General features: G+C 41.4%; 1 protein-coding gene across 5 annotated transcripts in view; it reads left to right on the forward strand.

Annotated features, from left to right (window-relative positions):
* The window catches only part of camkk1a (calcium/calmodulin-dependent protein kinase kinase 1, alpha a), a 58,214-nt gene that overhangs the window by 24,315 nt on the left and 17,169 nt on the right, over positions 1 to 16,730 (forward strand). For all 5 annotated transcript variants that reach the window (XR_001965657.2, XM_018742099.2, XM_018742097.2 and 2 more), the window contains 5 exons: positions 3,273 to 3,320; positions 4,810 to 4,863; positions 12,990 to 13,041; positions 14,148 to 14,281; positions 16,501 to 16,537. Coding sequence is in view for 4 of the 5 variants with exons in the window: in XM_018742099.2 (XP_018597615.2) it covers positions 3,273 to 3,320; positions 4,810 to 4,863; positions 12,990 to 13,041; positions 14,148 to 14,281; positions 16,501 to 16,537 (325 nt within the window). In the remaining variant the exon portion in view is untranslated. The remainder of the gene's footprint in view (positions 1 to 3,272; positions 3,321 to 4,809; positions 4,864 to 12,989; positions 13,042 to 14,147; positions 14,282 to 16,500; positions 16,538 to 16,730) is intronic.

The following is a 16,730-nucleotide window of genomic DNA, read 5'->3' on the forward strand; positions in this document are numbered from 1 at the left end:
AACTCGTGGCCTAGATGGAATATTATGCTTTTATTAAATCAGTTTTTCCTCCCAAAATATTATTTACTGAAACGCGTACATTTGCACAGTTTTATTTATTTTTTATTATTTTATTTTAAAACCTTGCTCAGGTCACGTAAAGTCATGCTTTTGTATCGCACAAATTCTTTAGGATTTTTATTCTTGTTTTCCAGTCAGTTCACTTTAGTCCTGATAATTTTCCACCCCCCCCCAGAAAAAAATGTTTTTTCAGATACAAGGACAGATTGCTTTGGAAAGGTTTGGTTGGTTTTAAATGTCTGTGTTCATCTTGGGCTCATGAGGCCAGTTCATGTGGTGAAAAGCCGAAACCACAATCTGTCACAAAACTCCTCAGTCAGGAGGTTTTTGCGCTTAAACCAGGCAAGCGTGTTCTGTAAAACAAAATATCACAATCTTGATCTTCACGTAGACAGCTTTTGCATGATCGTTTACAAAACGACACCGTTGTTGTTGCAGAAACACATTGACAGTAGAATGGATGATAAAAGAAAGCGCCCATCCTTCTGTCTGCGGACCGGGAAGGTGGGGAGGGAGACACTGGCGCGTGGAGATCGGTGCACGTCTCTCTTCTTTGAAGTGGAGAGATGTGTAGTGCTTCAGTATCAAGAAGATGAAATGGAGAAATTTTTTATTTCCCCCCCCCCCCCCTTTCCCTTCCAAAACAAGAATTGGTGTCTCCGATCTGGTCTTTTATTATCATTATTAGTTTTTGATTTAGAACTGTAGAGATGTATCAGTCTTCAGAAGGAATGACCCTGAATCCAGTCTTGAGATCCTTCATCTCAGGACGAACGACTGCTCTCGTGACCCGAGTCGCTAATGGGGAGGGGGGGGGGGGTCTGGCTGGTCTGGGATGAAGCAGTTAGTTGAGATAGAACCTCGATGACCTTGTGTTAATCCTGGTGTTTTTATGTCCATTTGAGAGAAGAATTGTAACAGGTCTGTCAGGAGCGTGGTTGTACGCAGGTTCTAACTGATTCTAGAAAAGGGAATCTGTGTAAATATGCATGGTCAGATGGTCTGTGCAGATGACAGCTTGCCCTATGTAAGTGCAGTTGAATGTGAGTTTGAACCCCTTTCAGTCTGGTTTTCTCCCGGTACCTCAATTTCTTCTCACAGTCCAAAGATGGGTGTGTTTACATGAATTGCTTTTAGTGCGTGTATTGCGTTGCTCTCTTGTTGAAATGGGTGAGTGATTGTAGGGAGTTAAGTGCCGTGTATCTAACACCGAGCGTCGCTTTGAAGAGAAGTTTCTGCTAAATGTATGTGTAGATGTCTACGCTCTAGGTGTTACTGGTTGCTACTGTCATTTTTAGCAGGGAGTGAAGCAACCTTCATTCGTATACTGTCAGTTTCCTGGACTCACTGATAGGTCAGTGCTGCTTCTGTAGGATGTCAGTGTTTATTTCACATCCCACTTCTGCCACCTGGATTTGCCCCCCCATCTACCACCCCAGCGGAGGCGTTGTTGGCATCACGCTTCATTGCCTCCAAGCTCTTCGCCAGAGCACCACAGAGATGGATTGCTCAGTGTTATTGATTCACGTCAATGAGCAAATGTGGTATTTCAGGCTCTTCCCTCTGCTTGCAGCCAGATCCTGGATCAGCGGAGGTGCTGGAATGCATCTGTAACCTGGGTGGTCGGTTTGACTTGCAGGAGTTGTTCTTGCAGATTCGTGTGCAGGGTCTCATTGTAAGACATTGCAAAAATAATGAGGACATGCCCGTTTCAGGAGTGTTTTTTTTTTTTTTTTTTTTTTTTTTTTTTTTTTTTTTTCCTCCCCCCCCTGCCCCCACCGCCTTTTCTGCCAACATATGATATATCCATGAAATGTAATGAAAGCTGATATTTCTCAGTGAGGTGGGTACTCTCCATGGTTTTACTACAGTTGCAGTCAACTCATACTGTAATATCTTAACATCACAGTTGTGGGGTTTAGTGACGTATTGCAGTTTGGTAGGGTTTTGCTTTGTTGCTGTTTTGCTGGCATATTGGTTTTCTGAAGAGTGCTTTAATAGCACTCTGAATAGTCAATGAGGGCTATAACCAGTACAGTTTTGCTTTATGAAACTGAACGGTACGTATGCAGCTTTTTATTAGCCCAGATTTTCTTGTGCTGTTTTGCATGTGGCAGCTCAGAGGAATAGAGCACAGATCAGCACTGACATTCATTTTCTTTGGTTTAATTTATGTAGCAAGTAATATTTGTGGGAGGATACAAGGACAGCATAGACACTAAAAGCAGTCAGGTGAGGGGTCTGTCTGTCTCGAGGTCGACGTGCATTGGGTACGGGTTGCGAGGTGGGAATCCATCAGTCAGGGCCGGTAGCGTGACGAGCTGATTTAAGACACGGAGATCCCTGTCGGAGGCGTCCTCAGCAGACAAAGTGCTCCGCTGCAGTGCTGCTTGCACTGAGCATGTGCAGGAGCCTGCAGGATGCGGCCACCCTGCCAGCCTAGATGTGAGCGTGGGGGTGGTGCTAGTGCAGAATGCTAGGCCAGTGGAAGGAGACTCCTTGTTATTGACCCAGCGCACAAGTACGAGACATCTTGTCCATCATCCACCTATACGCTAGACTCCCCTATCCCATGTTTCCCTCGTTGACACTGGGGAGGTATCTTCCTCTTGGGGGGGAGTGGGGGAGAGAAAAGGCAGTAGAAAGCCGCCCCATTTAAACAATTCATGGCTCATATCTATTGCTCAGCTTTTAGCCCAAGGCATCTTCAGCAACCCTCGCTTCATCAGAACTCCCACTGCTTTCTGTGGGCATTTTAAAGGGTTGCAGCCACAGATGAGACACTCCACTGTATTCTGTTTACATACCGGCGCTGTTCTTCTTTCCTTTTTTTGTACTTAATCTCCTGTCTGACTGACTCGGCTCCTACACCTTTATAACTATGCAGCCATAAACTGTATAAACAGGTGAAATGAAGCAAGCTGGAAACACCATGAGCTAAGAGCTGAGCGATACAGTGTGAAACCAATCTGTATTTAACAATAAATTCAGTGACTGTATGCAAGGATGTTCCTTTATGAAATGGCAGGAACTTGAAAATGGTTTCTCTTTCTCACCCTTCTGTTTGCCATTAAATATCTAGCAGCCTGTCATTTCTCTAAAACTCATTTTAGTGAAAGATTTTTTTCTTTTTTTCCTCCCCCCTTGGTATTAATTTGTTCTGCCCATTTCTGTCTTATTGTCACTGAGCGTCTCCTTGTTCCATTCCGCAGGATTGCATCCAACTGAACCAGTACAAGCTGGAGAGCGAAATTGGAAAGGTATGCTGCTTGCCACATATGCGTCTTTACAAAATGATAGAAAATAGCCTTTTGTACGACCATGTAGTGTTTTGCTTACATTGGGCTTCAGCAGCCTGTATGGTATGTATGGTTTGTCAGTATTTCATTACTGTCCATTAAGAATTTATATCCTACCGCATATCGGTGTCGTCGACCGCCTGTCCATGTCTTATGTGGTGTTTATGTGGCCTCACTGTAATCGGTTATCTTCTTCTCTTTAACTTCCCAGACTGGTTCTTAAGCTGCTGTTTGTATTTTTCTCTGCATGAGTGCAGACCATCTTGGTCCTGAGCATTGAGTCTCCTGTCATCAGGGCAATTTCCCACACTACCCCAGTGTCCCCCTTGGGGCTCAGTGTCAAGGGGCTCGTTTTGAAAAGGAGCTCAGGTGCTCTTTCCTAATACACTGGCTTCATTTACAAACGCAACTTGGACTGGAGTTCTGTTCGTAGCGCAATTTGTTTATGAATCTAAAGTCACGTTTACCATTATGTCACAATCAATAAAATTTAATCGGCAAAAATCGCTCGGTTTCAGTTTTAAGGTTTTGTAAAAAGCTCTGGTAAAGCTTTAATAAGTACACTTCATAACATTTAATCATTGTTTTAAATAGCACACACACACATCTTCGGAACCGCTTGTCCCATACGGGGTCGCGAGGAACTTGAGCCTACCCGGTAACACAGGGCGTAAGGCCGGAGGGGGAGGGGACACACCCAGGACGGGACGCCAGTCCGTTGCAAGGCACCGCAAGCGGGACTCGAACCACAGACCCACTGGAGAGCAGGACCTGGTCCAACCCACTGCGCCACCGCGCCCCCCTGTTTTAAATAGCTTTAAACTTAATTAAAACTAATTTTAAATTATTGAAAATTAAAAAATATGCCATTTCCCCCCCTTCCTGATCAGTCTGGATGGTTGGCAGATTCGTCCCACAAGTGCTTATGTTTGCCAGTTTAAGCCCGTTTTGCAGGTTTAATTCTTTCTCACACTCCTGTTTGAGTGTGTTCTGCCACCAGCTGACAATGGGAGGTGGTTCACAGTAGACAAACTTTAGAAAATGGATAGTACAGAAAATGCAATTAAAAATGAGTAAATAATCCTGAAAGGAAAAAAAAATATCTTTGTTTATATCTGTTTGTAACTCAAATGTTCATAACATAAGACGCCAGTGTACACACATGCATTATAGTGTAAAGTTGCCACTAACTTTCCAGTAAACGTTTTGAAATGTCAGAGCAGCTGACACTGATTCTTCTTCGTGCAGAACAGTAAATGTCTGTTACAGTTTTTGTGCGCTTGCTCTACCATTGACAACGATGACTAATCATATGACCCTGAAAATATATTCCTGGACATTATGAATTTCCTGTGACCGTGACTCAAGAAGTTTGGTCTAACAGCAGGTCTGACATCTTCTCTTGCTCTCCCATTACTTTAATGAAACTCTTTCTCACTTTCCATCACAGGGCTCCTATGGGGTGGTGAAGCTGGCGTACAATGAGGATGACGACAGGTATTATGTGAGTACACCCCCGCAGAAGACGACATGCGTAATTTTTCCACCGAACACCTCCTGCTCAACGTGCCGCCGGAAAACCCTGTCCGTCCCCATGATAGCGAGGGAGTGATGGGCAATCCACACCCGACCTGCGCCACCTTCATATTCTGAGTCTCAAACCACAAGTGAAGCCTTTTTTTTTTTTTTTTGCAGTGCAATGGTATTCAGGTGATAATTGCCATTTTTATTACTTACGCTGTTTAAACACAGAAATGTTTCATTTGTAGAAGTTAGTATTGCATCTGATATTTCAGTTGTGAGTTAGGCTTATTTTAATTCATGTGATGGGCTGAAACTGTCAGTGTGACGGGGAGTTTATACAAGTGTCCCCTGTTACACAGACCTAATTTTTACCTGAAAACTCTCCGTATAACAAGAGAGTGTAAACCGGGAGGTCCTTTCCCATTGTTTTAAATGGGGTGGAAAAAATGATGCGTTCCTGAACTTCACGCACATGTCCAAATATTTCCAAATACACCCTCCAAACAATTAAAAACACTCTGAAGAAATAGTAATCAAAACATTAGGAGGGTAAAATATTAAACCATAATCAAAAAGAAAATTGACAAATACTAAATTAGTGCAGATGTTTTTAAACTAAACTGCTGTACTGTAAGTACACGTAAACATATGGAATACATTTACATTTATTCATTTAACAGGCGCTTTTCTCCAAAGCAAAGTACATCTCAAAGAACAATACAAAGTACGTTGCAGACACGATTCTTGAGCAGTCAATTTGTCACATACTGTCGTATAAACCACTGAAAATTACGTGATTAGCTCCATATAGGCTTTTCCATTATTAAGCATTCTTCTTAAAAATTATTAAACATATTGAACATGTACACGTTTATCGAGAACTTACAAGATCAAGGAAAAGTAAGTTAGAAAGAGGTGAGATTTGAAACCCCTCTTAAATGTACAAATGTAAGTGAACGAAAAACAAAAAAGCAAACAAACGGTAATAGAATAACTTGAAAAATAACACAAGATTATTAAGAGGTTATCATACATTATTGAAAAGTCTGTGCCTCATTGGCTCATGACCTCTGTATCATTGGGGGAAAGTGTACAGCAAACACCAGAAAAAAGTAACTTATACCAGGACCAGTTGATCTGGGTACTGAACATGGGTACAACTTTTCTAGAGCCCTTATGCTGAAAACTTGTAAACCGGAAGTCCATATACTGGGGTATACCTGTACAGTAGTTAATTTTGTTATGGAGCAAGCGTTGCGTGCATGTGCTTTGCAAAGTGAAACATAGTAGTCACTGAATAAAATACCTGTGGTGGATGTAAACTTCTTGCATTACTAGGAAAAAGTGTTGCTGTACTGAATATTATGCTTGTTTGATTTTTTTTTTAATGTTTATTCATAAGTCATTGTAGCGGTTTTCATTGTACAGCATCTTGTTGCAGGAGGGTAGGCTCTATTTTACTGCAGCAGTTGAGGTACCGTTCTCAAGACCGCTAGAGCAGGGTCTATTTTGGGGACCATAGCCGCCAGGTTACACATCCACATCCTTCACCATCATGCCACCTGCTGTCCGTACCACACACCTGTTTGGATTTGAACATGGCTTAATATCAGTGCTATACTGCTGAAGTTGAAATAGGAAGCACTTACTCTCGTACAGCATTCAGATTTTCCTTTTTTCAGCCAGATTAGGGACGATTAATCATTTACACCTCTCTATGGAGAAGAGCCGCACAATTTGAAATGTTAATTACGTGACTCATGGTTTCCCCGCCCTCTGCTCCTTCTGGCTGTTTGTTGATCCTCAGTAGGAGTGGGGTGCCGGCAGCCTACGTGCGTTGCACATACTGTTCATACCGAGCAGCAAAATCGGGAAAGCCCGCTGCTTCTTTTCCTGTGTCCCTGTGCAAGTTGACAGGAAAATGACTTTTAATACATGGGACGGATTGCATGTTATTACAGCTTGTCAGCACCGTCTCCAAGCGCACACAAAGGAGTGGTCTTTGGTGGGATAGCATTTGCCAGCCTTTAATTACATTTACTGTCACAGAGACGCCTCTTCAGCAGGGGATATTCAGAACAAAGTGTTCATTGACTTCATATGAACACACGCAGATGCATTCCGGTATCCGGGACATCCTCGTCAATCTGGTTTCTGTGAAACTAAATGTATATTATGAGGGTAGGGATTATTCCTTATATCTGTAGGTTTTTCTCATTTATTTCTTTCTTTAAGTATATAGGAAATTAAATTTTTTAAGTGTATGGGAGGGTTGTGGCCACACGGTTGGGAGAAAAGTTTGGTACAGCAGGTTTTCAATGACTCAAACTCAATAAGCTGTTGTCACCTCGTCGGGTGGAAAGCCTGCCTCCGTACCGCTCTCGGTGTTCTTTTCTTGGCCTTCAGACCAGCTGCCTCGCTTTATGTCCTTAATTTGATCACATAAGTCAGCAGGCAGTCTTCATTAAGCAGACGAATTGGCATGGCCAGGCTTTGGTGAGCTTGGAAAAGAGTTTTCACTTTATGTGTATTGGCCTCTCTCTATGAATTTCAAAGTCGTCATTGCAAGTGTGTTGCAGGATGTGCAGATTTAAACAGTGCATCTTCACCCTGATACTTACAGGACCCGATCACTCCCTACACAACAGCAAGAGTGCTGTGCTCTGCCACCTCTTGCAATAAAAGTGCACAGGATGTCAGTTTTGGCTTAGATGTGGTGGAATGTGCTGCCTCTGTCCCTCAGAGCTGCTAAGTCCTACCCAGTGTTCAAGAAGTGTCTCAAAATGCATCTCTTTCAGACGTTCATTTCTTCTGATCTCCTAATTGCACCGTAAACTTGTATCATATCAGTCAGGATCACCTCTATTTCCTGTCAGTTCAATATATTGCCACGGTACAGTAATGAGTACTGGCAAAATTGATGTTACTGGGCAAACTGCCTGCTTTACAATTACATGTCAACATTTATAAGCCAGAGCCTGTTGTAAATTGTACATTTGTTTACCCTTAATTGTATGTCGCTTTGCAGAAAAGCATCTGCTAAATAAATTCATGTCATTGTATATTTAGGTAAGGAGTCATCATTTGGAAGCTGTATTCAAGACGTCATTTTCGAGGAAAACGCAGGTTCCTTAGAATTGAGAATGACTAATTCTAGGCATATCGAAGATGTCGTCTTTTTTCATATGTATTCACCGATTCCTTATTTAGCCATGGAGGAAAATTCATGCAAAATTCATTGTGCAAATGGACAGATGCCTCACTGGTACATTATGTCCAGGGCAGCAGTTTACCTAACATGCACTTTTTATCAACTCGGTTTATGGTCCTAATCAATATTACTCAGGATTACTTAAAATGTTCAGTGTCTCCCCTCATCGATCAATGGAGGGATATTTTTTTGTGCTGCAAGCCCTGTTCTTTATGCCCTTGTTGTATTTCTGCCTCCTTTTGGCGTCTCATTTGACTGTGCAACTGAATATTACGTGTCTGGTTAGACACGTTCATGGACACGTGATTCCTTTCCACCATTTACCGACTCTGCAGCTTTCAGTTTTTATACCTATTTTTCATTTTTCTGCTGTCCCTTGTGCTGCTGGCACTGCTGTAACCTAGTAACAGAGTCATGTCTTTACTGCTTCCACATGTCGCCTGATAACATTTTAAGACGGATCTCCCCCTCTATATTCTGACTATATTTCCCATGTGTTATGATACAGTGGAAGAGCCAGTTGTATGAAAAAAGTGTGTGTGTGGAAAGAAATGCTCACTAAAGGGGGTACTATTGAGGAAACCCCATCTATAGAAATGACTACATCTGCTGTCTTTTAGAGATAATCTGCTCTTAAGAGAGCCAACATGTCCTCTGTGGTCTGTCTCCCGCTCAGAGAAGCCGTGATCGGTCTTCACTTTCGTCCTTGGCGCTCGTAGAGTTTCTGGACAAACTGCAGGCACGCGTGGATTTATCTGTACCCAGTCTGGGTTGTCAAGTGGACCTAATATTGTATTGCAGACACCTGGCTGTAAATCAGGAATTTATGGCACCAGAGTGAAAATAAATTGAAACTTTATGTGTCTGCATATTGTGTATGTAAGGTCAAACTAGAACTAAACTGAAGATGTAATGTGATGATGTGGTAGCTATGGTAAATGTCACATAGCTTTTGACAGGATGTTATGGTTCCGATTCATAGGTGGTTGGAGGATGAGTGTGGAGGAGGAAAGCATATCCCTCGTTCAATATTGCCATATTTAGTTGCTTATGAAATGTTTTTATCCAGAGGAACTCTCAAAGGTAGGCCAGAGTGACCTACATTGTTAGCTGCTTACAGTGATTTAGATTCATCTTACAGTGATTTACCCATTTATGTAGCAGTTCAGAGTAAGTGCCTTGATCGAGGGTACTACAGCAGGTGGTGAGATTTGGACCTGAGTTTCGAGTGCAAGGTGACAGCTCTAACCACTACGCCACCTGCTGCCTCTAGTTTCTTTGTCTGGTTAACATTAACTACAGTTCTCCTTAGCAAGACGGAGGTTATTTTTTTGCAGGTTTGTAATGAAAAGCAGAAACATTTATGGGCATGTGGGGAAAATTTGGAAAGCTGTTAAATACTTCAGTATTCACACAATGTAACTTCTGTAAGTTATAGATCCGCTTCTCCTTTGAAACAGGAAGGACACTATGAGAACACTGACAATTGTCAGCACATTCCCTTTATAATATTTCTGGGGATACTTGGTAGTGTAGTGCTTAGAGCTGCTCCCTTTGAATACAGAAGTTGCTGGTCCAAATCTCACCTCCAGCTATAAGTACCCCTGAGCAAGGTACTTACCCTAAAATTGCTCCAGTACAATTGCCCAGCTGTATAAATGGGTAATAATTCTGAGTAGTGTAACACTGTAAGTCACTTTGGAGGAAAAACATCAGCTAAATGAATAAATGTAATTTCCGGGTCAGGGCTAGTCGAAATGTGCAGTGTTGTTAGTTTATACTTTGCTCTGTTTTGTCAGTGCACAGTTTATGGTTTGTGGAGTGGAAGCGTGTGTGTGTCGTCTGTTTCGGTATAGTCCATGAACGCACAGCGTTGACATTTGTGAATTGCACGTCTCTTTCCCGGGCTTTTGTGTTTTTGGATCCTTCATATTTTCATGAGTTCCTCATACTTTTGACAAACACCGGCTTGTCTCTTCTAGTCAACAGCTTTTGGAATACTTTCCATTTCCATGGATGTTGCTCTTGCTGCATGAGTTCAGTACCTTCTATGGGGGGCAGTTTGGGGAACTTGGGCAATCAATAACAAAAATAGAGCACATATGTACACGTGTGTGTGTGTGTGTGTGTGTGTGTGTGTGTGTGTGTGTGTGTGTATGATGCTCATATTCAGTCTATTCAGTCCAGCTGCATTGCACCGAAGATTCTGTGATAAAGAGATTTAAACGGACAACAATATAAAAAAAAGTCTGAGAACTGCATAAGATATTTGTTGTATCCTTGGTACAACAGCTGAAAGTGGTAATTAAATTCCCCTAATGCATTCAAGTGGGCTCATAATTAGGAAACAAACATGCTCTGCAGGTGGATGACACTGACATGAAATTAGTCTTTTAAATTGACAAATTAATAGAGTGTCTGGGAGACTCCGAGTGCTTCATTTATATTTTCTTTGAAGCATTTATTTTCTTTTCAGATGCTTTCACTTCAAATGACTTGCAAAGCCTCGAATTGTACCCATTTATAAACCCAAATGAGTACTTTGGGAAGTACCCTGACAAGTATGGTCCTTTTACTTGTACACTGATGAAGTTCTTCAGAATATTTGTGGACTTTGCAAAAAAAAAAAAAAAAAAAAAACAGTGGACTTTTGTCCAAGTACCAATGAAGAATACATTTCTCAAACGTGCAATTTCAGATGTCTCTTGAGAGCTTGTTGATTATAATCTTACTTTCCTCTAACCATCTTGATATATATGAATCTGTTTTTTCTCAGCATGTCTTTGCTTGCTTTTAAAATGCCCAGCGTGCTGCTTCTGTAGTAAAACACAGTTTTCCAGTCATATTTGCATTTACCTAATTAGCGGATGCTTTTCTCCAAAGCAACTTAACGATGCTACTTAAGAGTCATTTTCCCTTTTATACAGCTGGATAATTTTTATTGTATGGGTTCAGTGTAAGAATCTTAAGGGCACTACAGCAGGAGGGGAATTTGAACCTGGGTCCTTCTCAAGCTTTAAGCACTATGCTACCTGCTGCCCCACATATGATACAACAGGAAAATCCTAAAATTTCACAAACCCTCAGGATTTTCAGTGGAGGAATCCAACTGGGCTGTTGGCTGTATTGTTGACCCATTGGTTTGTCCTCCCCATCTCTCAACTCTTTTCGGTTAAAGCTATGGATGCTCTGTGGTTGAAATGCAGATCTTCCAGCCTACACATGTACAGAATGTGCAGTTCTGCCTTTCATGTCCTATATTTAACGCTGCATTCAGTCAGAGTATGCCTTGACAGGAAAGTAGGTCTGATGTGCACTTAACTATTTTATTCTTCTCGTCTTTGTCCTTGTCTCCTTGCCATCCTTGAGCGGTCCCCTGCTCCAGTGCTAGTCAAAAATAAAATGAACTGCCAGGGGCCATTAATAAATTATCATGGAAGATGAATAAAGCTTTGATTTGTGAGCCTGTTTGCGATACCTTTTTTTTAATGTTCATAAAATTGTAACTACAAATTTTTTTTAAGGAATTTTGACTGTACATTTACATTTATTTACTTAGTAGATGCTTTTCTTCAAAGCAACTTCCCATGAACTCTATGTAGTGTTATGAGCCCACCAAGATGACTTACACTGCTAGGTACACTACTTACAATAGGTCACTCATCCGTACATCAATGGAACGCAATCTCTCTGTCACTCACACACTATGGGGGTATCTCAACAGCATGTCTTGGGACTGTGGAGGAAACCAGAGCGCCCGGAGGAAGCCAAGGCAGATACGGGGCAAACATGGAAACTCCACATGGCCTGAGCAGGGATTGAACCCATGTCCTCTCGCACCACCTATCCTATACAAAGCCTGTATAATCCTGGCTTTTGTTTACAAATAAGGCCTGACAGTGTGGGCTTCCTAATGAATTGCATTCCTTTGTGAAACTGTTAGAATTACTGCAAGCAGGCACCAACAGCATCTCTTGAGTTTTGCTTCTTCCTCTAATTCTCCATTTTGGGTCATGTCACCGGCACTATGTAACGAAAGCGATCAGATCGTTGCGGCGAGCGTAGTTCAGAAGAGCCTGTGAACTCAGGGTAGAAAAAAATTAGAAACACCAGGACACCATGACTTAAACAGTTAAGATCATTATTAGAACCCCTCTTCTGCAGCTTTATGTCCCACTCTTTTTTTTTTTTTTTTTTTTTTTTTGCTTAATGTAATCTTAGTCATCACTGACTAGAGGCCAAAAACATCATCACCAGCATAATATCGCTTTCATTTGTCGTCCGGCTTGTGCCAAGGAATTAGCCGGGCCGTGAAGTACTTTTGAATGCAAACACAGTTAAGTGCATAAGCCATCTGCAAATAGTAACGCACTGTTAGTGGCTTTGGTTGACCTAAACGAATAATTTTGTGACCTTGTAGATGGTTATATTTAATCCTATTCAGTCATATTTATTTGCAAAGATGTCTTTTTTTTTTTTTTTTTTTTGGAGATGCAAACACATAGCTTGGAGAACCGTTAGGATGTGTAACCTCATAACTAGTGCACTTCTCAGTTCAAGTATAGTTTTGTGCAATCGTTTACTTCTGCAGAATGAAGACCAAGCTGATTGAATTGCAGTTTTTCACACTTTGTCCAAACAGTCCTCCAGAATAGCAGGCAGGACTGGCTGCCATTTTTCTTTGGTAAAATATATTTGCAAATGTTCTCAAGTTATTTGTAAAAAGATGCTGCCAATAAACAATTGATTGTTGCAATTCTGACACAAAAGGGGATGTCTTATGCCCTGATTCCATGATCTAACTAGTTTGTAAAGACAGGGTAAACTCCACTGCAGTCCAACCCCCCCACCTGATCTTTTTGCCCAATCTACAAAACATTTTCTGTTGTTTTCAGGCAATGAAAGTAGTTTCCAAAAAGAAGCTGATGAAGCAATATGGATTCCCTCGTAAGTGTAATTTTTCTGATCAGTATTGTATCAAAGTTCTTTTTCAATGAAGGGGACAGCTATTAGCAGGCAATATTTCTATGCCCCTCGTTTATTTTAAGGGTAAGTATAATATATTAAAGGAATGTCATCTTTAGCAGTGAAAATCTTGTATGCTTTAACTTTATGTAATTAAGAGTATTTTGGATGTAATGCCAAATTGTAGGTGTTCTAGTTGTAATAATCTGACTGATGGAGTATGATGACAGTCTGACTGACAGACAATTACAGCATACTGACTACCTGTGTGCACCCGAACTTCAGCGTAAAGATACAACTTGGAAGTAAAATCTGTTACTAACTTGACTTGTTCGTAAGTCCAACCTAATAACAGATGTCCCTCAGGCTAGGTTCTTTATAATCTTCAGATTAAGCTATAATGGTCATTAATATTTGCGCTAAGACTTTATTACATTTTCACAAACCGCTCCTCCTGTATAGGGTCACTATGGTTCGGAGAGTGTCCCGCAAACATAGTTCAGGAATTACGGTACATTGTGGATGGGATTCCAGTTTGTTATAGGACTTTTAAGTCTTTTGTTAATTTGGAGCAACATATTCAATGTTCATCAGCATCTGGTCACTTTCAGTTTGCTTTATCTATACAGTCTATATAAGCGTAATAATAGAAATATATGCCTTAATTATTCACTGGGTAGTTTCTGTAAAGGTCTCAGATATAGCCATGATACACAATGAATACATTGCAAGACTTAGAGTATGTGTTAACATTTTAAAGATCTTATGAAGTTTCTTTGGATTCATAAAACTTAAATTACAGAAAATAAATATATGTAGTTTCAACTCATTCCTTCCTGTTGATGCAGAAATACAAGTGGCTTTTGCTCAGCAACAAACATTTTTTTTTTAAAAAAAAAAAAAAACAGACAAGTAAATGTAATTTAAAAATAAACAGAAAAAATCTTTTCTAAAATTTCATAACTCGTTTGTAACATGAGGACCCTGTGTACTTTGAATATGATGACAGTGATTTTGTGGTGCTATGGATATGATAACTGTCAGTCTTTTTTCCTCAATACGGTGATGACGTGTCTGACTGCCGACAGGTCGTCCACCTCCACGTGGAGTGAAGGCGGCTCAGGGGGTGCAGCCCAAGGTTCTAGGGCCACTGGAGAGGGTCTACCAGGAGATTGCAATCCTTAAGAAACTGGACCACCTCAACATTGTCAAACTAGTGGAGGTACATGGACGTCACACTTACACACATGCATGCGGGCACCCACACAAACAACTCTCTGCTTCCGCTGCAGAGGGAATTACCACATGCTCATGTTTTGTGGGTAGTGAACCTATGCTTTTAGTGTGTAGGTGTGCTACCTCCACTCACCCAAACACTTGACTGTGTTTCAACTATTTTTTTTTTTTTTTTTTTTTCCCCCCCCGTTCTTTCAAAGTTTTCTAAAATCTTGAAAACGATTTTCTGATCTGATTTATATTCTCCCGGTGTTAGTTCATAGCTGCAAGGCACGGACTTCTGTAACGGAAATCGTGACTGAAACAAAACAGTTTTCCCAGCCTAATAAGCTTAGTCAGTGTTATGATATAAACAGCGATAGTATTGTGTGAAAATAATTTTGCTTCTAATTTGCAGAATTACTTCTGACTCTTTTGCTAATGTACATTTGAGTTTCCAATGAAAACTCTGTTCTTTTTGTTTCCAAAGGAAGTAGAAGGAATGAAGTACTTCTCCCCCCCTCCCACCGCCTGTTTTAAATTACACCAACCTGTAATAGTTCTTACTCAATGATTTTCTTGAGCAAGAACATGACATCTGTAACAGCCTTACTGGACTTTTTTTTTTTTTTTGCCTCTGGCATTTCACTGTCTTTGATGTTGAATCCTAAATTCCTGCGAAGAACAGTTTCACTTAAAGGAGTCTAGTGCTGCAAGAGAATCCATCTCACATCATTTGTCGCATTTTTCACCGTTGCGGAGGCGTTGTTCACACTTTAGCATGTGCAAGCATTCAGGGAATTCACCCCCTCCGTGTGTCTGCCCCAAAGCCGCTCGTGGTCGCACTCTGGTACCTGCCAGTGTTGTAATTACCGGTCGGTTACTTTGTCAGTGGAATTCCGGGTATCTCCGCCTACGTATTCTTTGACTTTGATGGGTTCTATCGTGGTCTCCTCACCCATCAATCGTGTTTGAGCAGAGTCTTGAACACAGTTAATGGGCAAGGGGGAAAAGCCAGAGCAATCCAGAGCTTTAAAGACTGGAATAGAAATAGCTGGCTTTTTTAATGTTTCTGTCATTATAAGCTTGGCACATGGTACACACCCCTGCCAAACAGGACATAAAGCTTTTTCATTTTTCTCGGATGTTTGACCGGAAATAAAAATGCATTTTTATTTGTGTTGCTTTTGTGGCCTCATTAGAGGGACTCTTGAAATCACAGCCAAATGCCAAAGCAATCGAACAGTAATTAAGAGTCATCAGTCCGCCAAGAGGGGAGAGCATGGGGTCAGCGGTGGAAGAATACCTTTGAGACCCTCGCTCTGGCCGACTTAATGAGCTTGAATGACAGCCAGCCTTCATTTGATGTTTCCTCTGTGGGCCATCTGTCTTGACTCGCTTCCATTTTTCCATTCCAAATTGATTCTGATTGGTTAAACTGGAGGGATTTATTTATCCGAATCAACAATTAGAGCAGCTTTTTGAGCGGCAGATTCTTTCCGAGCACAGTATAAGTTGTGTTGTGTGAGACATTTCAGAAAGATTTTTCTAACCCGATTTTTCATTCTGAGTTCGACAGTACAGTCAAGTTCAAGTTTAGTTTATTCTCATAGGTACAAGTACCACGTACAAGTATCATGAAATTCTGCCCAAATGCTTCTCCACAGACTATGGACAAAGACAGACAATAGAAATACTGCACAAACAAAACAATGACAGTGAGTAGTGCAACAGCAATAGCAATAAATAATGGTAACAGTGACAACAATAATACAAGGTGACAGCCAGAGAACTCAGAACGAGAGAATGAGAATGCTTAAAGTCATAGTGTAATTTACCAATGTGCTTGGGAGGAGCAGTCCAACTCTAGTTACTAAAAGTGGCACATTGGTTAGTGTTGTATACTCTTACAGCAGTGGGGTAAAAGCCATTCCTGTACCTAGCGGTGCGGGTTCGAATAGACCTGAGCCGCTTTGCAGATGGCAGGGAAGAGAAAAGTGCCCGTGCGGGATGACTGTGATCTTTCATGATGCGCATCATCTTTCTGAGGCAACGTGTGGCGTAGGTGTCCTAGTTCGGATTCTGTAAATTGTTTGCTAATGCCGCGTTAGTAGTGCCCCAGAACGGTGTACAATGAAGTATTCATCAGCTCTTCTGTGTTTACTCGGTTTAATTTTGAGAACCAAGTTTTAAATTCAGTTACAAGCCTAAATATTTCATCCATAGGTACTGGATGACCCCTCTGAAGACAACCTCCACATGGGTGAGTCACCAGCTTGCTGCGGCCTACTCGTGGGTCCTCGGCAAACTGAACGGGATGTGCACTGCTTAACTCGGCCAAAGCAGGACCCAATTTTTTGTGCAGAACCGTAGGGTTACGGAAGGAGAACTGCTTGACGGTAATGACTGGTCTATTTCCCGAGGCTCTGGATCCCAGGTGGTAACATGACACCAGG

The sequence above is a fragment of the Scleropages formosus genome, chromosome 25 (genome assembly GCF_900964775.1).
Source record: "Scleropages formosus chromosome 25, fSclFor1.1, whole genome shotgun sequence".
Classification (NCBI taxonomy): Eukaryota; Metazoa; Chordata; class Actinopteri; order Osteoglossiformes; family Osteoglossidae; genus Scleropages; species Scleropages formosus.